Below are 23,059 nucleotides of genomic sequence, written 5' to 3' on the forward strand. Positions count from 1 at the left end.
AACTGGGTCACATTGTTGCGGCACTGCTCCTCCGAGCGAGCACACACCAGCCAGTCTTCCAGGTAATTGATGTAGCGTGTAGAGTTGAAAATATCGAATTTTGAATTTAGTAAAGGTATAGAAATATTAATATTTTGATCAAGAGATCAAATTACACTCGTAGGGGCACCACTTTCGTAAATGAAGGAAATTAGACCTTTACTCATACTAATCAGTCATCAATCTAAAGATCATGAGATCTTTCCAGTTCAGGGATTGCTTTTCTCTGCAGACATGGAAACACAGAACAACGACTTTTATAATGAATATTTATTAACTACCTATTAGACACCAAACAACAAACAAACACAAACAAACATGTAGCCATGAAACGGGAAAATGTACGGTAACTGGACAGATGATAAACCAGAATAAAATACTAAACTATAGGTTGACTCATGAAATGAGGATGAAATAAAATAAAAGGAGGATGAAGTGAAAATAAAATGGAAAGGATAGAAACATTGGAATGAAAATTATTGACAACAGTAAATAGTGTTATGTCAATTTAGATCTATAACGATCGAGAAGGGTTGCCCTAAGGGATAACTCAGACTATACTAACTTTCCTGATTGGATTAAGTGATAACTTTAGTGAAGCTTTTGCATCAACTCTCAGCAGAAAGACATGGAAGTGTTTCAGCCTTACTTGCCGGGGTCCATCGTGAGGTTTCGACCGTAGGGGAAGCAGGTTTCCCGAAGATCAGTGAGTCGGGTAAGCTCGGCAATAGTCGGGTCGCCTGGCAACGGCAAACGATGAAGTTGGAGCGGGTCTTGAAAAAGACGCTCTTTTCAGGTTGATGTCTCTGCGACTGGCTTGCTGCTGTCGACTGGACTCCGGGCATGATGGAACCGGCTTCGGCAAATGGTGGAGTTGGAGCGGGTCTTGAAAAAGACCCTCTCTCTCTCTCAGGTGGATGTCCACTGGCTTTCCACTGTCGACTGGACTTCAGGCAGGATGGAGCAGGAAGCTTGGCTGGTCAGCTGAGAGGGTTGACTGGAGCTTCTGACTTCTCTAACTTTTACTAATTCACGGATTAATAACTCGTTCTTAAATTAACTTTGTAACAGTCTTCGCGGTTCAGCGAGGTTCAACTTTGTAGCATGAACGGCTTGAAAAACAGGGTCACATTAGTGACAAAGAGTAGTTAGGCCTACAAGACCGCAAGATCTGAATCTCCGCTTGTGCTAAATCTGGTTTGGTCGGTCTTTGAGTTAGTGACGGCATCATGGCCTCCGGCATGAAGCTCGGGGCATGAAGCGCGCAAGGTGACAAAGAACTGAGAGTTTTATAGTTTTTCCGAATTCCAAGGCGGGGTTTGCAGTGTAAAAAGATACTTTGCGCGGTTTTGAAGATTCCGCCTACATTTCTTTGTTCTGTACACAGGCAACGCCCAACAGAGAGACACATGAGGATACTTCTCTGAATTACTTTAGTAGCCTAACTAGTCTCTGTAATGATAAAGATTTAGAATAACGCGTTTGGATTTTACATACTCAACCAATTACTGTTGTCAATTGGTGAACATTATGAACCCTGTAAACAAACACTTATGGATTGTATAAAACCATTACATGAAACATGATTAGACAATAAAACGTACACTGTTCAAACTTTCCTGTGCACTGAGTTGTTTTAGCAGAGTAGCTTAGATACATACTTATAATCATATAAAACATGCACAACTCAAATGACAAGATACACACACGTCTGACTGCTTGACCGTGGAAATCACGTAATCGGAGAGGCCATGCATGCGTGGTGCTTATATAACCACAGGTTGCTAATCAGTGCGTGGCCACCACAGGTGATGTGTCTTAAAGAGTATCCATGTCAGCTGTCCCCGTGGGGGTCAGTCCCCCATACATATGGAATATGTAGGGTGGAGAGATAGTCTCGACATGATAGAGAACTCCCTGTATCTCAGGCTAGCAAAATCAGTATCAGCTTTTAAGTCACTTCTTAAAACCTATTTTTATGTAAAGGCCTTCTCTTATTGTTTATTTTTATTTATTTTATTCTATTTTAATTATTTAAATTTCTTTTATTCATTGTATCCCATCTCATTGTATTCTTTCTTTTAGATGGTGTTTTCTATTTTTAAGTACTGTATCTCGTATGATGTTTCATTGACTTTTTAAACTCTGTTTTTATTGCTCTAAAGCAATTTGTAACTTGGTTTTGAAAAGTGCTATTTAAATAAAGTTTATGATTATTATTTGCTTTGAAGACATGTGAAGAGTCTCATGACCTTGCCAGTGCCATGTTTTTCAAAAAATATGACAGCAATTGTGCTACAGTGTAATTAGGAACTTGTCTCTGGATATCGTCATGATGCCAGTTGTAGTAGCTACTGTAACTGTAATGATTACAATATTTCTGCTTGTAAATGTTATTTTATAGATGTCATCTTAGTGTCACTGTCAACTCGCAAAAGAAAACAACTCATTTTAGAATTAAAGTAATTGATTGACAACAATCTGAAATCTTTACAAAATCTAAAACATCTGTACAGCTGGGATGTATCAAACCCTAACCCTAAATAGCACAGATTTTAGGCATGCAAAAATGTGCATCAATCCAATACAAAGAGACCTGAATAACAAATGCATTATGTTAATTGTTGATTGTATCCATGTGATATGGCTTGTACATATTTATAAAAACAATATGAATTAAGATGTGATTACATATTAAAAAGACAAAAAGAAAAATAAGAGCTCTCCTTTCAGTCCTGTTAATGAGTGTTGTCTAGCTACCCCAGGTTCATAATTGGAGGAATGAGGAGAAATTATATTGCCATAAAATAAAAATAAAAAAATAAAAAAATAAAATTTTCTAATCTAAAATCAGTGTATCAGCCTTCAGAATTTCATTAATTGTTCTGTTATTTCAAGATTAGTGAACAGTTGAAGTCACTAAGTAAATGTTATACAACATTAAAATTATCATTTAAATAGAGTATATCACACTGAATTCATGATAAACTGTGTATGATATGAATCATTTCTTAAATTACTTCAGCATAGTTAGTAGTTTTGCCACCTTAAGTGCAAAGACAGTACTACCAAGTGTATGGCAGCAGTTTGTGCAGCTGGGAAATTTGTGAAGTGCTGATCTATTTTCAGTTTTAGACTTCCAGTCAAAGAGCGTAGTCAGTGAGCCTCAATCAGACTTTCCTACTATTTTAAGAAATTTGATTAAGATGCCCAGATATTTAATTCTATTCTCATAGCAGAATGGATGTTCTGTAGACCAATTGTGTCCAGTTGTGTAATTTGTTTTCCACATAAAGCATGACATTTATGAGATTAATACAGATCTTTGTAATTTTCTGAGGGATCAATCTAAGTTTTTGTTTTTGACCATGATAACATCCTGAAAATATGTCTTGTAATTTCTGGTAACTTCAGGCCATACACAAGAGGGTTCAGAATTGGAGGAATCAGTATAAATTCCAGTGATACAATTATAGCAGCAAATGGATTTAGCTTTTCAATATTCAATCGACTGAGGGCAATATCACAATATACTGTAATGGAATAAATAACAAATGAAATAGTGTGTGGTAAACAGGTTTGGAACACTTTGGCCTTGAATTCTGATGAGCTTTTCCTACACACAAGCAGAATTCGCAAGTAAGTATACATGACATAAGCCAGAGGCAGAAAGACTGTGATTGTGGTTACTAACAAGCCAACAATGTTGTAGATGGCAGTGGTAACGCAGGACAGTTTTGCAATATTCCAGATGGCACAGTATACTTTTACAATCTTATTACCACACAAGGGAAGCCTGATGGTCAAATAAAGACATACTGCAACAGAATAGAGTGGAGAGATCCATGCAAAGGCTGCCATCTTCAAGACTGTTTTGGAGGTCATCTTGCTGTGGTAGTGTAAAGGCTGACATACAGCAACATATCTATCATATGCCATAATGCTCAGAATGGTGAGTTCATAGGATGCATAGGAATAAATAACATAGATCTGAGTGAAACAAGCTGGACGTGAGATCAAATGAGTATCAGATAAAAGGTCCATCAGGAATCTGGGGAAGAAGCCAGCAGAACCATACAGAGAGTTGATAGACAGACATGCAATGAAGATATACATTGGCTCATGTAGGGTTCTCTCTTGTGATATTACCAGTATAATCATGAGATTAGCAGAGACAATAATGGCAAACAGAAGGATGCACAATACAAAGGCTGGGTAGCGGTAGTAGCCTATGTTCACATACATGGTGAGGTTGAAGTACAAGGGAAAAGTACCGTTTTCCATTTAACCCAAAGATTGAACTGCAGATTCTTTGAGAAAAGAGAATAATCAATATTTATATCATTCTTGTGATGCAACCTTTCATCATTGTTTACAGAAATCACTGGTCTGATTTGACTGTAGTTGTGATTGCTGTATAGAGGAAAATTGAAGCAGACAATTGATTAATTTTTAACCAAAATAATTAGAAATAATGTAGAAATATGTACACAATATATTTTTGAGCATGAATATATGAGGGCCTATTATTTGTAGTCTTTGGCGGATTTAGTTTACTAACCTGGTGCCTCAGAGAAGGTCTACATTTTGCTGTTTTCGAGACATCGCTTGCCAGACAGAGCGGAGTTGTGAGTTCATGGGAGGAGTTGAACAACTATTTATCTTGTTTGACCTTGTTTGATGTGATCATAGTCATCACACTGGAGAATTTAAAGTTTTTCCCACAACGCATTGTATGATTTTTGATATAGGATTAGCTTTGCCATGAATAATATTTAACAGGTTGGACCATTGTGATTCCCTATCCATGAATCTGAACTACTAAATATCAAATCACAGGATTTCGCGATCACAGAAGCCTTCACAGAACATGGTTTGTGCCATAAAAACAAGGCAACATGTCATCCCAATGAATGATACAGCCCTCCTCAAAGTCGTTCTTCACTTGTGAAATAACATTCGCTGCAGCCTTTTTGGCCTGCCGATACCTCTCTGCTGAATCAGGAGTTCTCTGCTCTGTGCCAACCATGCCTGACAGCCCTCCTATCGCCGGTGTCTATCAGTAGAACTTCTTGGGTTGCATCAACTTCCTTTTCCCACAACTCCTAGCAGCCACTTCCATGGCAGAGGTTTTGAACAGTGTCCATTTTGAGCCAAACTCATTGGCAGAGGCCAGTGAGGTATTTAGAAATCTCTACAGTGACATGGCACCAGTGCTGAGATCCGTCCTGAAATGCTTAAGGCTCTGGATATTGTTGGGGTGTCAGGGTTGACATGTCTCTTCAATGCTAGATTATGGTGATGCACTTTATATGAATGCTTATCAAAAACCATTGGTATACTCTATAAAACTAAAACTTTTCTGAAAACAAAGTGTCTGCATATATTGTACTCCTCTCTTGTGATGCAGTACTTATCATATTGCTCGGAAATTTGGGGAAATGCTTGCAAAACATATCTAGACCCAATAGTTAAATTACAAAAAAGGGCGATAAGAATAATAAATAACGCTGGATACCGAGAATCGACCAGTCGGCTTTTTATAAAATCCAAACAATTAAAATTTATGGATATAGTTAGGGTAAAATTGATGGAAATTCTGTTTCGAGTTGTGAATAGGAGCCTCCCCATGAGCATTCAATCCCTCTTCAAAGTAAGAAGAGGGCATTATAGTTTAAGAGGTTTGCTTCGGTTTGAAACAAGTAAAATATGAACCAATGTCAAACAAAGATGTGTTTCAGTTGTCTGGGTAAAACTATGGAATGATCTCAGTGATCAATTCAAGTTAATAAGTACTCTTTCAAAATTTAAAAAATCCTTAAAATGTGAAATTGTTAATAAATATTAATTGTGTGACTAATTGAATAATTTATGTGTTTCATTAATAAGTAATGAATTTGTTTAATTGAATAAAGAATCTAATTTACATATTGTTATGGAGGAATGTGAGCATAATGGGGAAAAAAAAAAAAAATTGAAAGTGTGTGGAGTTGTTTGATGTAATGTACAGGGTGGGCTAAAAAAAAAGCATTGCTTCTGCCCAACCCTTTTTTGGTTATAATAATTTTAATCTCGAGAAATGTACAGTTTTTTTTTAATGTGAACAACCAAAATAAAGTTCATTCATTCATTCATTCATTCTGATTCATCAATAGCTGCAATTTCCTTACGCACCATTGCACTTTGTATGCCATATGGATGCCATAAAAAGAGGGCCATCCATACATGGATGGCCTTCTTTGTACGTACGTAGGCAGACCCACTGGTTGACTTTTACTTACAAATCACTCCTTGGGTTGACCCTGCCTACTTATGTACATATTTATCTAGAAACGGCAGAGTTGTGAGTTCATGGGAGGAGTTGAACAACTATTTATCTTGTTTGACTTTGTTTGATGTGATCATATGTCGCGGATGGAGGCGACGTGATTTATATGACTACGGGTTGTCTCTTGGGTTCTGGGAACAGACTATTCAGCCAGAGCTAGAATATGATGTATATTGTGTCCATTGGGTGCTCTGTTTCTGTTAAAACTTGACTCCTAGGTGACCTCTCCCTCTGACCCGGAAGAGGGGTGGCGACATGACTATAAAAGGAGATGCAACCAGATTACTGGGGAGCTCGGGGGGACCAGACAGCCATGAGATTGGAAGCGGGGCGACGACACTCAACGCTCGCCATTCTGCGTAACAGGGACGGTCGATTCCGACTCAGATGGTGTGAGTGTTGTTGCGTGTGTTTATGCGGATGCATGTCCTTACTGCTTGCCTGCTCTGTGTCTTCCCAGCCTGCTACTGCTGCCGCTCCTGCTACTGCTACGGCTACCGCTCCTGCTACCATTGTGAGTCTCCTGATCTGCCTGCGCCACCTGCTGTCTGTCAGGCTGCTGCCGAGTGCTACCTGCCGTGTCATCCGCTGTTCCCGGGGCCGCCGCTGCAGGCAACCAGGCCCGCTGATCTGCTCTTCATTCTATCGTCGCTGTGGGCAGCCGATACCTGCCTGCGTTATCCTGTTGTTCGTCTGACTGCTGAGACAACTCAGGCCTGCCATACGCTGCTGCCTATAGATTGCTACTGTTGCTGGAATCCATTGTCCATTCCGCGCCCGTTCACTCGCCGAGCGGGGAAGGACACCAAGAGGACGCGGATCGTGCCTGATAAGTACATTTTATTTCCCAACTCACCAGGAAAGGACAGAGTGCGTTCCGGTTGTGAGTTGGAATGGACATTTTTAATCTCTTATCTTGTTTCTGTTTTCTTTCTTTGTGTATTAGGTGTAATGTTTTGTTTTGTATAAATGTGATAGGTTAATTACATTTATTTTACAATCGTTATAAGTTTCTGGGTTAAGATAGTCAATGGGGTTGCTCTTCTACAAGCCTTAACGTTGTAACTCTTTGTTTGTATTTCTGCAGTGTCAGCCATAATATCAGTTTGTAGTGGAGTGGAATTATGAGTGCAGTGAAATAGTAAATTCCAGTGAGGATCTGAAACTTTATTTGGAGTGGGCTGGTGTGAAGTTCACCTTGCAGACGAAGGGTTGTCAGTGTGGGTGAACTAATTGTGGGATAATGGCTGAACTCATGTTGCTGTCTTGACCATCTATGATACTTATAACCTTTGCTTATTCAGTGTATTTATTAGTTGACTTTTGTGTAGGAATATTTTAATAATAATAATAAAGATTGTATTTTTTTTACTCCTAACTGCTGTGTTGGTCATTGGGGGATCCAGAGAGCCATTCCCACAACGCATTTCATGATTTTTGATATAGGATTAGCTTTGCCATGAATAATATTTAACAGGTTGGACCATTGTGATTCCCTATCCATGAATCTGAACTACTACAAATCACAGGATTTCGCGATCACAGAAGCCTTCTCAGAACAAGGTTTGTGCCATAAAAACAAGGCAACGTCATCCCAATGAATGATGCAGCCCTCCTCAAAGTCGTTCTCCATCCAGCTGTCATACCCCCTTTCACTTGTGAAATAACATTCGCTGCAGCCCTTTTGACCTGCCAATACCTCTCTGCTGCCAAGACGCCACCAAGGCTTAGCTGGCCCTGCCAGACACTAAGGCCAGCCGTAAATGGGTGGAAGGCACCTAGCCTGCCAGGTTGCAAGGCTACATTTGAAAGAAAAAGACATCACTCCGAGCCAAGGTCCGATGTAAGGCCATGTCCTACTGCACTGTGCCCAGCACACGCTCAGTGAATGGGGTACCGGCTGCCACGTTCATGCAGTAGAACCTGATAAAAGTGGACGGGGACGACCAAGAAGCCGCCGTACAAATCTCTGATAGAGGGGCACCTCTCCATAAGGCCACAAGGTAGCGAGGCCCCGCGTGGAATGTGCACGCACCCCTGCTGGGGCTGGCCTGCCTGCCTGCCTTCCTGCTTCACCATCCTGAGGAGGGTGGTAAGGGTGCAGCTCAATAGACTGACTGGCATGGGACTCGGACCAGACCTTAGGGTGGAATGCAGGGTTCAAGGCGCAGCACTACCCCAGCATCACCTGGCAAGAAGCAGCAGCATTCCTCATGCACCAAAAGGGCATGGAGCTCACCCATTCTTTTAGCCGACACAATTGCCAACAACAACACCGACATGAGAGAAAGCCATTTCAGCCCAACTGTTTCCAGGGGCTCAAATGGCTCATGCTGCAGGGCTGACAGCACCACCTCCAAATCCCATGGGGGGACAGCTGGCCTTCTGTGGTAGGGAGTAACCCTATGAGCACCTTTAAGAAACTGAGCAATAAGGTCGCAACAACCCTCTGCCAGTTTCTGAGGCCCAACACAGGCTGCCTTTATGGCTGCCACCATTCCCCTCAAAGTTGAGGGAGACTTGCCCACCTTCAACATTTCCTGGAGGAACTGGAGAATGTCATGGGCCACGCAGGAAAGGGGATCCACCTGTCGCGAGTTGCACCATGATTGAAACACTCCCCAACAATAGGAATATGCTGCCCTAGTTGACGGGGCCCGGGCTCCTTGCAGAGTGCTAACCACAGACTGGGGTAACCCCATAGCTAGAAATTCGGCCCTCTCAGGGGCCAGGCCCAAAGCCTGAGCCCCTGGGGAAAAGGATGAAAAAGAGTCCCATGGGCCTGGGACAGGAGGTCCCGCCAAACAGGGAGCTACCTGGGGCGTCCTTGAAGGAGGGGTGCAATTGCTGAGAACCAGATCATCTGGGGCCAATTGGGGGCCACCAGGATGAGGCTTACCTCTTCCACCTGGACTCTCTGTAGGAGTGGGTGCAGGAGGATGAAGGGAGGGAAGGCATACAGGAGGCCCTGTGGCCACTGATGTGCCATTGCATCTGTGCCCCAGGGAGGATTGTCTCCCTGGAGGTGAAGAGATCAGCTATGGCTGTACCAACGCGGTCCCAGATCTCACTTACAACCTCTGGATGCAGCCTCCATTCTCCGGGGAGGGGTCCCCCCCTGGAGAGCTGATCCGCTGCAAGGTTCGCCTGACCCGGCATGTGCATTGCCCTCAGGGACTTGAACTGTGGATGTGCCCACTCCCATATTTTGCGAGCCAATCTGCAAAGGCGAGGGGAGCCCAGGCCCCCCTGCCTGTTTATATACGCTGCTGCCACTGTACTGCCTGTTCTCACCAGCACATGGTGGTTCCTCAGCTCTGGTAGGAAGTGCCCAAGAGTTACATAGATAGCCTGCAATTCCAGAAGACTGATGTGCCATGCTAACCAGGGTCCGTGCCACTGGCTGCTGATGCCTTTGCCCTCGTGGACGGCTCCCCAGCTTACCAGGGAGGTGTCGGACACCACCTGGAGACGCAACACCGGCCCCAGTACATTGCCCCATGTTAAGCTGGCTGGCTGCTCCCACCAACAGAGAGCTACGCGCAGTCTGTGTGTCACCAACACTCTGGCTTGCAGATTTCTCTGCGGGCAAAGTCCAAGGCTCAGGAGGCAGCGCTGCACTGGGCGCATGTTCAGAAGAGACAGGGGCACAATGTTCACTGTGGCTCTCAAATCCAGAATGAGTCTGAGTCTCTCATCTTTTTTGGGAATGAGGAAGTACGGCGAATAAAACCCAGCCTGCTGATCGTGCTGCTTCACCTCCCTGATGGCCTTCTTTGCCAGGAGAGTGTAAATCTCCGCAGCCAGAACCTCCCTGCACTGAGTGTCTGCCACCACTGAAAAGGTGGCTGACCTTGTCAGTGGGGGCGGGTGCAGAAACTGCAACGATAACCCTGAGTCATGGTGGAAACATCCCAGGGGTCCGCCCCAAGGGTCTCCCAGGACAGGCGCTGTCCCGAGAGGTGACAAGGGGGGGCTGGGTTCCAAGAACTGTCAGGACTGAGGGGAGGGCTTGGGGGGCCCCTGGCCCCGGCCCCACCCACTCCACTGACCGCGTTTAGCTCTACCACGCTGGTTGGCCTCCAAACGGACCCTTAGGTCACCTGAAGCCACAGAAGCCAGCTGGGGTGGCCCAGCCTGTGGGGCTGTTGAGACTCACTGTTCCCTGCTCCCTGCCGGAGCATCCCCGACATCTCCCGAGCACACCGACGGGCATCCTAGACCTGCTGGAGCATTTTATTTGCATCTGGCCCAAACATGGCAGATGGCACCACAGGCAGCCTAAGCAAACAGGCCCTGTCTTCCCCATGCAGATGTGACTGAGACAGCCAGAGGTGTTGCCTCACCATCCAGAGGGAGGCCATAGCCCTGCCAGTTGCCACCGCTTGCTCTTTCATCAGCTTAGCTAGGAGCGAGGACACTGTGGCACCTCTGCAGCTAGGTCGGAGCCTCCCTCCTCCAACTGTTTGGCCAGCTGGCGCTGATACAAGGCTAGAATATCCCCTGTGTTAACCAGCTGTCCCTGAATTGCCACAGCTCCATGCATTCTGGTGAGCATGGCATCCATCAGTTTAGTGTTCCTGCTCGGGCAGCTCGGCTTCCCCAAGACCGATTTGGTGGGGGACATCAAGGCCCCTAAAGCTTGATCCATGGGAGGTGGCGGTCCACAGCCAATCCTCTCCCGACCATGCACACATGCCAGCCGTCTACATAGACCTGACCAGCGATGGGCTTCAGATGGTTTAGCAAACTGTCCGAATACCAGTTCCTCTACATCAGGAAGCAGTGGTACAGAAAAAGAGCGCGACTGACCCACTTCTTCATCATCAAAACGGGAGGCCCTCCGGCCTTGCTCCACTGGCATTCCGATTTCCAATGCCTCAGCCGCCCGAGTAATGAGCTGGTGATAGAGGGGAGGTGGTTGCTCCTGCTCCTCCTCTACCTGCTTTGCCTCCACACACACCTGACCTAGGGGGAGGTCCCAATGAGAGCAGCTGGACGTTTGCGACAAAATGCTAGAGCCCTAGCCTCACTCACTCTAGCTGGCAGGATAAAACAATTCATGCAGGAGGCCGGGTCCTGGCTGGCCATGCGTGCGTGGTCCAGCCCTAAGCAATGCACACACTGACCATCCTCCATAGGCATCCTTATCCCACAGTCCAAACAGGTGTGGCCTACTGGGCTTGCCATTTTCTCTGCACAACAAAAATATGTGATATGCTTGTGAACTGAAAGGAAAGTATGCACTCAGTGGCACTATTCACCCCTCATACCTCCAACAAGCTGACACGGAAGCCTAAGTGGACCGTGGAGGCATGTCAGTCACTCGGCTTTTCCCGTTTGTTTTGTTTCCCCTTTGGAATTACCCCGGAGTACACCCGTACATATGGAATATGTAGGGTGGAGAGATAGTCTCAACACGATAGAGAATTCCCTGAATCTCAGGCAAGCAAAATCAGTATCATCTTTTAAGTCACTTCTTAAAACCTATTTTTATGTAAAGGCCTTCTATTATTGTTTATTTTTATTTATTTTATTCTATTTTAATTATTTTTATTTGTTTTTTTATTCATTGTATCCCTTCTCATTGTATTCTTTCTTTTAGATGGTGTTTTCTATTTTTAAGCACTTATCTCGTATGATGTTTCACTGACTTTTTAGACTCTGTTTTTATTGCTGTAAAGCAATTTGTAACTTGGTTTTGAAAAGTGCTATATAAATAAAGTTTATTATTATTATTTGCTTTGAAGACTTGTGAAGAGTCTCATGACCTTGCCAGTGCCATGTTTTTCAAACAATATGACAGCAATTGTGCTACAGTGTAATTAGGAACTTGTCTCTGGATATCGTCATGATGCCAGTTGTAGTAGCTACTGTAACTGTAATGATTACAATATTTCTGCTTGTAAATGTTATTTTATAGATGTCATCTTAGTGTCACTCTCAACTCGCAAAAGAAGACAACTCAATTTGGAATTAAAGTAATTGATTGACCACAATCTGAAATCTTTACAAAATCTATAACATCTGTACAGCTGGGATGTATCAAACCCTAGCCCTAAATAGCACAGATTCTAGGCATGCAAAAATGTGCTTGAATCCAATACAAAGAGACCTGAATAACAAATGCATTATTTTAATTATTGATTGTATCCGTGTGATATGGCTTGTACATATTTATAAAAACAATATGAATTAAGATGTGATTACATATATTACAAAGACAAAAAGAAAAATAAGAGTTTGAGCTCTCCTCTCAGTCCTGTTAATGAGCGTTGTCTAGATACCCCAGGTTAATAATTGGAGGAATGAGAAGAAATTCTACTGTCATAAAATTTTCTAAACTAAAATTTTCGAATCTAAAATCAGTGTATCAGCCTTCAAAATGTCATTAATTGTTCTGTCATTTCAAGATTAGTGAACAGTTGTAGTCACTAAGTAAATGTCATGCAACATTCAAATTATCATTTAAATAGATTGTATCACACTGAATACATGATAAACTGTGTATGATATGAATAATTTCTTAAATTACTTCAGCAGAGTTAGTAGTTTTGCCACCTTCAGTGCAAAGACAGTACCACCAAGTGTGTGGCAGCAGTTTGTGCAGCTGGGGAATGTGTGAAGTGCTGATCTATTTTGAGTTTTAGACTTCCAGTCAGTGAGCCTCAATCAGACTTTCCTACTATTTTAAGAAATTTGATTAAGATGCCCAGATATTTAATTCTATTCTCATAGCAGAATGGATGTTCTGTAGACCAGTTGTGTCCAGTTGTGTAATTTATTTTCCACATAAAGCATGACATTTATAAGATTAGTACAGGTTTTTGTAATTTTCTGAGGGATCAATCTAAGTTTTTGTTTTTGACCATGATAACATCCTGAAAATATGTCTTCTAATTTCTGGTAACTTCAGGCCATACACAAGAGGGTTCAGAATTGGAGGAATCAGTATAAATTCCAGTGATACAATTATAGCAGCAAATGGATTTAGCTTTTCAATATTCAATCGACTGAGGGCAATATCACAATATCCTGTAATGGAATAAATAACAAATGAAATAGTGTGTGGTAAACAGGTTTGGAACACTTTGGCCTTGAACTCTGATGAGCTTTTCCTACACACAAGCAGAATTTGCAAGTAAGTATACATGACATAAGCCAGGGGCGTAAAGGCTGTGATTGTGGTTACTAACAAGCCAACAATGTTGTAGATGGCAGTGGTAACGCAGGACAGTTTTGCAATATTCCAGATGGCACAGTATACTTTTACAATCTTATTACCACACAAGGGAAGCCTGATGGTCAAATAAAGACATACTGCAACAGAATAGAGTGGACAGATCCATGCAAAGGCTGCCATCTTCAAGACTGTTTTGGAGGTCATCTTGCTGTGGTAGTGTAAAGGCTGACATACAGCAACATATCTATCATATGCCATAATGCTCAGAATGGTGAGTTCATAGGATGCATAGGAATAAATAACATAGATCTGAGTGAAACAAGCTGGACGTGAGATCAAATGAGTATCAGATAAAAGGTCCATCAGGAATCTGGGGAAGAAGCCAGCAGAACCATACAGAGAGTTGATAGACAGACATGCAATGAAGATATACATTGGCTCATGTAGCGTTCTCTCTTGTGATATTACCAGTATAATCATGAGATTAGCAGAGACAATAATGGCAAACAGTAGGATGCACAATACAAAGGCTGGGTAGCGGTAGTAGCCTATGTTCACATACATGGTGAGGTTGAAGTAAAAGGGAAGAGTACCGTTTTCCATTTAACCCAAAGATTGAACTGCAGATTCTTTGAGAAAAGAGAATAATCAATATTTATATCCTTCTTGTGATGCAACCTTTCGTCATTGTTTACAGAAATCACTGGTCTGATTTGACTGTGGTTGTGATTGCTGTATAGAGGAAAATCGAAGCAGACAATTGATTAATTTTTAACCAAAATAATTAGAAATAATGTAGAAATATGTACGCAATATATCTTTGAGCATGAATATATGAGGGCCTATTATCTGTAGTGTTTGGCCGATTTAGTTTACTAACCTGGTGCCTCAGAGAAGGTCTACATTTTGCTGTTTTCGAGACATCGCTTGCCAGACAGAGCAGAGTTGTGAGTTCATGGGAGGAGATGAACAACTCTTTATCTTGTTTGACCTTGTTTGATGTGATCATAGTCATCACACTCTGGAGAATTTAAAGTTTTTCCCACAACACATTTTATGATTTTTGATATAGGATTAGCTTTGCCATGAATAATATTTAACAGGTTGGACCATTGTGATTCCCTATCCATGAATCTGAACTACTAAATATCAAATCACAGGATTTCGCGATCACAGAAGCCTTCACAGAACATGGTTTGTGCCATAAAAACAAGGCAACATGTCATCCCAATGAATGATACAGCCCTCCTCAAAGTCGTTCTTCACTTGTGAAATAACATTCGCTGCAGCCTTTTTGGCCTGCCGATACCTCTCTGCTGAATCAGGAGTTCTCTGCTCTGTGCCAACCATGCCTGACAGCCCTCCTATCGCCGGTGTCTATCAGTAGAACTTCTTGGGTTGCATCAACTTCCTTTTCCCACAACTCCTAGCAGCCACTTCCATGGCACAGGTTTTGAACAGTGTCCATTTTGAGCCAAACTCATTGGCAGAGGTCAGTGAGGTATTTAGAAATCTCTACAGTGACATGGCACCAGTGCTGAGATCCGTCCTAAAATGCTTAAGGCTCTGGATATTGTTGGGGTGTCAGGGTTGACATGTCTCTTCAATGCTAGATTATGGTGATGTACTTTATATGAATGCTTCTGCACAATGTCTTAGGATGCTTGACACCGTCTATCATAGTTCCTTGAGATTCATCAATAGCTGCAATTTCCTTACGCACCATTGCACTTTGTATGCCATATGGATGCCGTACAAAGAAGGCCATCCATGTATGGATGGCCTACGTAGGCAGACCCACTGGTTGACCTTTACTTACAAATCACTCCTTGGGTTGACCCTGCCTACTTATGTACATATTTATCTAGAAATGGATGTGTTCATGACCTACACTCACATGATTTTCTGCACGTCTGTACCCCGAGTTTGAACAGAGTTGGGAAAAGAAGCTTTTAAATATTCTGCACCCTTCTCTTGGAATGGCTGTCAGATTAATTTAAAATTGTCTAAATTGATTTCTATGGGTGAAGTCAAATTGATTTTAAAAAACTTGGAGGAAAACTTAATCGGTCAATGTCTTTGCCAGGTCAGGTAGGGTACCTGACCTGTTTTAATGAATATACATGTGTGTGTTAACTGTTGTTCTTGTTATACTGTTATTCTTTTATGTAACTTTGTTCAATGCTGCCCTCTTGGCCAGGTTGCTCTTGTAAAAGAGATTTCCTTTTAATCTCAATGAGACATTACCTGGTTAAATAAAGGTTAAATAAATAAAATAAATAAATATCGCATGAATTTTGCAAACAGTGCCTTTGGATTGGGAAACAGGGGTCTTTAAAAAAGGGGACCGGAGGGAGTGTTACAACTATTGTGGAATCACACTGCTCAACAACCCTTGGAAAGCCCATGCCAAGGTCCTGGTAAGGAGACTCCATTTAATAAGCAAGTCTCAGATTCAAGAGAATTCAAGAGGAACCAACCCATTCTCATTCCCAACTCGTCCTATGTTGACTCTTTGTCAAATCCCTTGGCGTCGCTATAACGATGCTAAAGGTAGCCTTGTGCGTCTGTGTAAGATGCACCGGGTGTTCCATAGACTCCATGGTAAAGCCTCTTGTGGCAGTATTAGACGCCTGCAACTTTCTCTCCTGGACCACGGAACACACAGTCTGGCTACATTTTCTGGCAATAAGGCATTCTGGTTTGATGCATTTATTTGCTTGCGCTCTTTGGTGATAATAGGCCTATTAATGAAAAAAAAAATGGTTGTAGATCAATTTTGAGGCCAAATGAAAAAAAAATCCCTTGCATTTACCATTTGATGTCACCTGCTAGATAAATAAATAAATTTGGCTCATAACCTATATAACAAGTTATTTCAGTGGTATCTCAATAAACTCCATAAAATGTAGCACTTTATAACGTCTGTATCATTACATCTACTTTACAATAAGCATAATTTAAAGAAGAAGAACGCAGTCGGGAGTTAACGTTTCTAAACGTTTCATAATCCGTTTCGTCATTGAACATACCTCTTTCTGCCCATGAAACACAGCTGATGACATTGCAGCAAAATAGCACCGACAAAAGTATATTTTTGTAATTCTTTTGATTATATTATTATACTTATAACATCAACCTGTTGGTTCAGATTGTATTGCATCTTTTTAAATATTGAGCAGTTTGCCTTTTCACAACCGCAACTTTCCACCCGGAAAAACGTTTGGCACTTCCTATGAGTACTTCACAATAAAAGCCCTGCTCCGTGGGTTTTGTTGTTTTGTTGCTGTTTTGCTTGTTGTTTTTCTTCTTTTTTTTGTAATTTATTTGATTATATCCTCTTATACCATCAACCTGTTGGTTCAGATTGTATTACATCTTTCTAATATTGAGCAGTTTGCCAGTAAACAGCAAACTACAGTTTGCACTTCCTATGAGCACTTCACAATAAAAGCCTTGCTCCGTGGGTTTTGTTGTTTTGTTGTTGTTTGTTTGTTGACGTGGCCTCGAAATTGATCTACAACATTTTTTTTTCCATTAATATCATCACCAAAGAGCTCAAGCAAAGAAATTCATCAAACCAGAATGCCTTATTGGGCAGAAAATGTAGCCAGACTGTGTGTTCCGTGGTCCAGGAGAGAAAGTTGCAGGCGTCTAATACTGCCGCGAGAGGCTTTACCATGGAGTCTATGGAACACCCAAATAAGCACAATAAAACTAGAATACTCCCTGAGAGATGCAGCACACATCACAGAGGTCTTGCTTGGTGAAGAGGAGATTACAGGAGCCTGAAAGAGACAACGCATTGTGTGAGTAATGATAGAACAATATTAGAGTGTATGGGAGCTGTGGGTATACAGTTAAACTATAATACTCAGTGATGGTCTGCGACAGCTGACCAACATAATGCTGGGGCCATAAGCATGAATGCTAACCCTAAAGAAGAATTATGAGTTCTAAAAAGTTGCCATAATCAGTGATGTTGTTCTCCAAAGTGTTCGCTGCCTCTGACCGCATCCCCCTGTAGCTGAGTCCTCTCTTGCCAATGACCTTCACTCATAGACTGTTAAAAAAAGATGGACGCAGTGAGTGTGATGTCACCCATAGGTTTCTGAAGGGCCGTTTTGAAGCCAAAAGATTGGGTTTACTATCGCCGCCATGTTGACATTTTTTGGAGCCGAGGGTTGTCCACAGAGCCACAGCGCCGCCTACTGTTGCCGAACCTGTCGATCACTGGACAGCCAATCTGTCAATCACCAGGAAAACGACCCCGTTATATCCCGTTATTGACGCAATTATTTTGAAGATCACCTTATGGATACATAAGAGGTGAAATTAGTATAACATAACCATAACTTCATGTCGAAAAAAATGATTGACTTTATATTTTGAGTGAGAAGTTGGGTTGTGGTCTCACTGACTTCTCATTGACAGCGGAATTGCTGCTTGCCGCCACTTCCTTATTGGCTTCAAAATTCACCTTCAGTATATCAACAACACGTTCCAAGCTGTCTGTTTTACACTTGATCTCTGTGGGCCAAAATCTAGGGACCATGCAGCAAGCTGGTTATATCTGCTTCAGATGTCCTTAAAAAGTATGCTTCAGCACAGCTCCTATGCATACTGCTGTTTCCATGCTCCTCTACTCTTTGGTGGACATGCTTTCAAATCTGCATTCCATTTATTAATTAATTGCTTTCAGTTGGCTTGTACTGTACAATACAATGAATGATTCTCTTCATAGTATGTCAGTCATTTCTTATTTGTGCCTCCCTGCAGCTCAGATTTTTGGACTTATGCTGGGGGTGGTAAGAAATAAAGTGTTGAATGCTGAAACTGTCTGACTTGGGGCGATTAAAGTAATGCAAGGTTGAGCTGGAATCCTCCTGGTTCTCCCTTACCCTGTCCTCTGATGCTGCACTGGGTCTATCCTCAACCTGAATAAACAAGTGATTGAATGGATGAAGTATCTTAAAACAGAGGGTTTACATGACAAGGTCTGCAGTGCACTCATGTGTTGAGCAGTGTTATAAATCTCAGATTTAAAACTTGAAAAACAGTTCCTGGAGAAACTGTGTGGGCTTGCTGCAAGCAGCTGGAAGTATAAGAATACCTAAGTTAGACAGGTCAGTGAGTTAGACAGGTTGTTATTGGCTGCTCTTTGAGCCAGGTGATGTCACCTTCTATAGAGTACAACAGGTGGTGACATCACCTGGCACAAAGACCAGCCAATAGTGGATGGCCAGTTTAGTATGCTATTTTTCACCATTAGGTGTCAGGCTTCACCAAAGATTTGGGTTTGGGGTTTAGTTACTAAGTGGCGCTCTTTCCCTCCCATTCCTGAAAAAAAATTCTCGTAATGGCGGAATCGATAAAGCGAGTGAGTAAACTAGTAAACTTGCTACCTGCCTCTTCACTTGTCATCGTGGGACATGTGACCTTCAGCGGGAGAAAAATATGGCAAAGCGAGACACGTAACCGGTGACACTTCTCCGCAGGTACGTACATTTAGCTTAGCTATTAGCCTTTATGCACGTTCCTTCATGAGGTTTGTCCTTTGGGGCCTCCGTAGCCCAGCTTTGCTAGGGTTTATTGGCTGGACCGCAACAGCGGGGCCAGCCCTACAAACGCAAATGTCTGTCACTGACTGACTGACTGAGTGACTGAGTGACTGAGTGATCAAGTTACACCATTGGTCGGCCGTGGCACGTGGCACATCATAGTATCACAGAGCCAGAAATGTCAGTTTCGTTTTCTCCGCCGTCTAGTTTCTCCGCTGAGATCAGGAGCCCGTTTCTCCCACACAGTAAGCAGGCTGACCAATATCATGCATGTAAGCTGAAGCTAAAGTGGAATCTATACAATTATTATGCGCGAGCTCAGTCCACCTGAAGCCCCTCTGTTCTGTCGGGGGAGAGAGAGACACAAACAAGCATGGAGGTTTCGTCACGCAGAGGGCTTATTTCCGACCTTCCCGAAGTTTCCCGGGGCCACAGTTCTGGCCAGTGCCGCTAGCTGGGCGCCGATTTGTTCCCGATGATCCGGCCGAGATTTTGGCCGGGGTCCCGATGACGATGCGACAGCGTTTTCGGCACCGACGGATAACAGAGCGCCTGGCGCTTGGATCGACAGGATCGATGCGGACCGTGGGCGCGGTGGAGACGACAGCGGTGGAGAGAGAGACGGGACACGCTGGAACGATCAGTATGGATGTATGGACTATTATTCTGTATTAGCAGTCTACAGCCAGGGGTTAAAGTGGGCCGGAACGATCCGGAACGGCGTTCCGGCACCTTCGATTAATAAGTCAATAAATCTGATTGGCAGTTTCATACATAATAATGACAAGCGAGTTCACAGAGCTGCCGACTCTCACGCATTGACCGAGAGACTCACACAATTGACATTTATCACATGCTCTCATGCCACAAGTCCATTTTCTCACACAGTGAAAAACAAATTCATAACTGATAACGTCACGATGTGAAAAAAGGAAACTGACAGCAGGACAGACGAGACAGAGCAGCACCGTGCAGCAGAGAGTTATTCAGACCATCTGAATAGCGAGAAATATACACAAATTATTATATTATATCATTATATATATGATATTATTATTATATAATTATTATATTGTCATTTATTCCCATGCATGCTGCTCAGAGTAATCTCAGTCAGCGGCTCTTCTGCGTCTCTCCCTCTCCTCTCGCGCCGTGCGCACGCAGGCAGGAGTGAGAGTGAGTTGCTATGGTTACGGGGACGCTTTGTGTCTGTCGCTCTGAAACTTTCTCATGATTCCCAACAATAGTTTTTTTAGGTTAGTATGCCTATGCAAGATCATGAATGTAAGCACCTCAATGCTGAAATCTAGTAATATAATACAATCTTTACATTTTTGGTTAACATTATACAGGGTTGCTGTTTCTTGACTTAATCCAAGAGGTTAGGTGGTGTAGAAATGCAGGAAATTTGTTTTAAATTACTATTTTTTTCTGAACCCCCCCCTCCGAAACAGGGTTCCCCCACCTGCCAAATCCCACTTTAACCCTGTCAACAGCGGAGTTAGTTACACCATTGGTCGGCCGTGGCACGTGGCACACTCATACACGGTCCGGTTTTGACCTAGTCTTGTTTACAAATGTGTTGCGGTTTCTGTCACCCTCTATGGTCGGAAAATCGCTTAGTGCATCTTTAACAAATGTGCAACATGCTTGAAAGGTTCAACCCAGAGAGCAGTGCAACAACAGGTGTCTGCTTTATGTGATTTAGTGTTGATTTGCTCTTTACACATATTCTTGTATGTATATAAATAGAGGAAATCTTTAATTCCTAAAAATAGGACCCCTTTGATGCATTGTTAAATTAGATTTTGCTTAAGTGTTACATTTTCAATTATATTATTAATTAATTTAAATAGAAAGTATTATTTTTTTATCATTTTAATGTTAAAGTTACTGCATTTTAATAAATCCACCAGTATTTAAGGCTGTTTTAGACTAACTCCTGTAACATTTGAACTGGAAAGCCTCCACTCAGCAGATTTACCTCATTTGAATTAGATTAGATTAGATAATTAAATACCCTTTTAACTACATTACATTTATTTGTAAAACATCATGAAAAACATTATTTTAATCCTGAGCCGTAGTACTGTATAGTTGAAAACAAAATTATGAAAACTGAAAAATTTGATTTAAGTACATGTCATATAAAATTTAAATGACCATTCAAATACAACATTAATTGAAAACACTGAATGCATAATATTGCTTTTGATCAATGCATATCATACATGATACAAATTGTTTCCTAAATTTCTGAACATAAAGCAATGTTGGTACACAGACTGTGCCAGTAAGTCTATGGCCATAACATTCCAGTTATACTATTTGTGCAGCCAGGGAATTTGTCACATACATCATAATCATTTTTTCAGCCAAGATCTGACCTCTGTTCACCTCTATTCCTACTGTGAGAAAGTTGAGTAAGATGCCACATACTTGTCCTTAGTACTAACACATTATTGATGGGCTATGTGGACCAATTTGGTCCCATAGTTTGTTTGTCCACATTAAAGCATAGTCATGAAATCAATGTAGGCTGTGGTAATGTTCTAAGTGATTGTTTTTGACCATGATAACATCCTGGAAATATGTCTTCTAATTTCTGGTAATTTCAGACCATACACAAGAGGGTTCAAAACTGGAGGAATCACTACAAATTCCAGAGATAAAATTCCAGCAGCAAATGGATTTAGCTCTTCAAGGTTATAACGGCTAAGGGCAATATCACAAAATCCTGTAATGGAATAAATCACAAATGTAACAATGTGTGGTAGACAGCTTTGTAATACTTTTCCCTTGAATTCAGATGAGCTTTTCCTACAAACAAGCAGAATTTTCAGATAAGTGTACAAGACATAACAAAAGGGCAGAAAAGCTGTAGTTATGGTCACTAACATACCAACAATATTGTTTACAACAGTGGTGACACATGACAATTTTACAACATTCCAGTTGGCACAGAACACTTTTGGTATCTTGTTACCACATAAAGGAAGTCTGACGGACAAATAAATGCATGTTGCAACAGAAAAGGCTGGACAGATCCATGCAAAGGCTGCCAACTTCGAGACTGTTTTAGAGTTAATTTTGCTGTGATAGTGTAAAGGCTGACATACAGCAATATATCTATCATATGCCATAATGCTCAGAATGGTGAGTTCATAGGATGCATAGGTATAAATAACATAGATCTGAGTGAAACAAGCTGGGTGTGAGATCAAATGAGTATCAGATAGAAGGTCCATCAGGAATCTGGGGAAGAAGCCAGTAGAACCATACAGAGAGTTGACAGACAGACATGCAATTAAAATATACATTGGCTCATGTAGTGTTCTCTCTTGTGATATTACCAGTATTATGACAAGATTAGCAGAGACAATAATACTGTACAACAGGAGGCAAAAGACAAAGGCTGGATAACGGTAGTATTCTATGTTCACAAACATGGTGAGGTTGAAGTAAAATGTAAGAGTACTGTTTTCCATTCAACCCACAGATTAAATCCGAGATTCTTTGGAAAAAATATAGAATTAAATATTTATATCCTTTTTGTTATGCAACCTTTTGTCCTTGTTTAAAGAAATCAACTGTATAACTGTGTAAAGGAGAATTGAAGCAGTTGAATGATAAAATGTTAAGCAATTGAAGATATTTCTGAGCGAGGGTATCTCTCTAGCCTTAGTCCCATTTAGTTCTATTATATTGACCAACCTGGAGGACAGTAATCGTCTCAGAGAAGATCTATATTATGCTGTTGGTAAGATCTATAGACAGACAGACTACAACTGTGGGTTAATTTGAGGACCTGAACGTCTTTTATCTTGTTTTACCCTGTAGATGTCACCACAGTATTTACACTCTGGAGAATTCTTTCCCACAATGTATGTAAAGATTTCTGGTCAAGGATTAGTTTTGCTATTAATAATGTATAACAATATTTACAAT

General features: G+C 41.8%; 3 protein-coding genes across 3 annotated transcripts; all 3 read right to left on the minus strand.

The window, feature by feature from the left end:
• Positions 1 to 3,387: 3,387 nt before the first annotated feature.
• Positions 3,388 to 4,323, minus strand: LOC139650093 (olfactory receptor 13F1-like). Its single transcript, XM_071526649.1, has one exon. The coding sequence runs from the start codon at positions 4,321 to 4,323 to the stop codon at positions 3,388 to 3,390; it is 936 nt and encodes a 311-aa protein (XP_071382750.1).
• An 8,894-nt stretch (positions 4,324 to 13,217) lies between these two features.
• Positions 13,218 to 14,153, minus strand: LOC139650094 (olfactory receptor 4B13-like). The gene has a single exon (XM_071526650.1). It carries the CDS (start codon positions 14,151 to 14,153, stop codon positions 13,218 to 13,220), a length of 936 nt encoding a protein of 311 aa, XP_071382751.1.
• Positions 14,154 to 21,663: 7,510 nt separating this feature from the next.
• On the minus strand, positions 21,664 to 22,599 carry LOC139650095 (olfactory receptor 10A7-like). Its single transcript, XM_071526651.1, has one exon. It carries the CDS (start codon positions 22,597 to 22,599, stop codon positions 21,664 to 21,666), a length of 936 nt encoding a protein of 311 aa, XP_071382752.1.
• Positions 22,600 to 23,059: the final 460 nt, after the last annotated feature.

The sequence above is a fragment of the Centroberyx affinis genome, unplaced genomic scaffold (assembly GCF_046629955.1).
Source record: "Centroberyx affinis isolate AG114_WGS23_722 - 3 ecotype Tasmania unplaced genomic scaffold, CSIRO-AGI_Caff_v1 ptg001437l_1, whole genome shotgun sequence".
NCBI lineage: Eukaryota > Metazoa > Chordata > Actinopteri > Beryciformes > Berycidae > Centroberyx > Centroberyx affinis.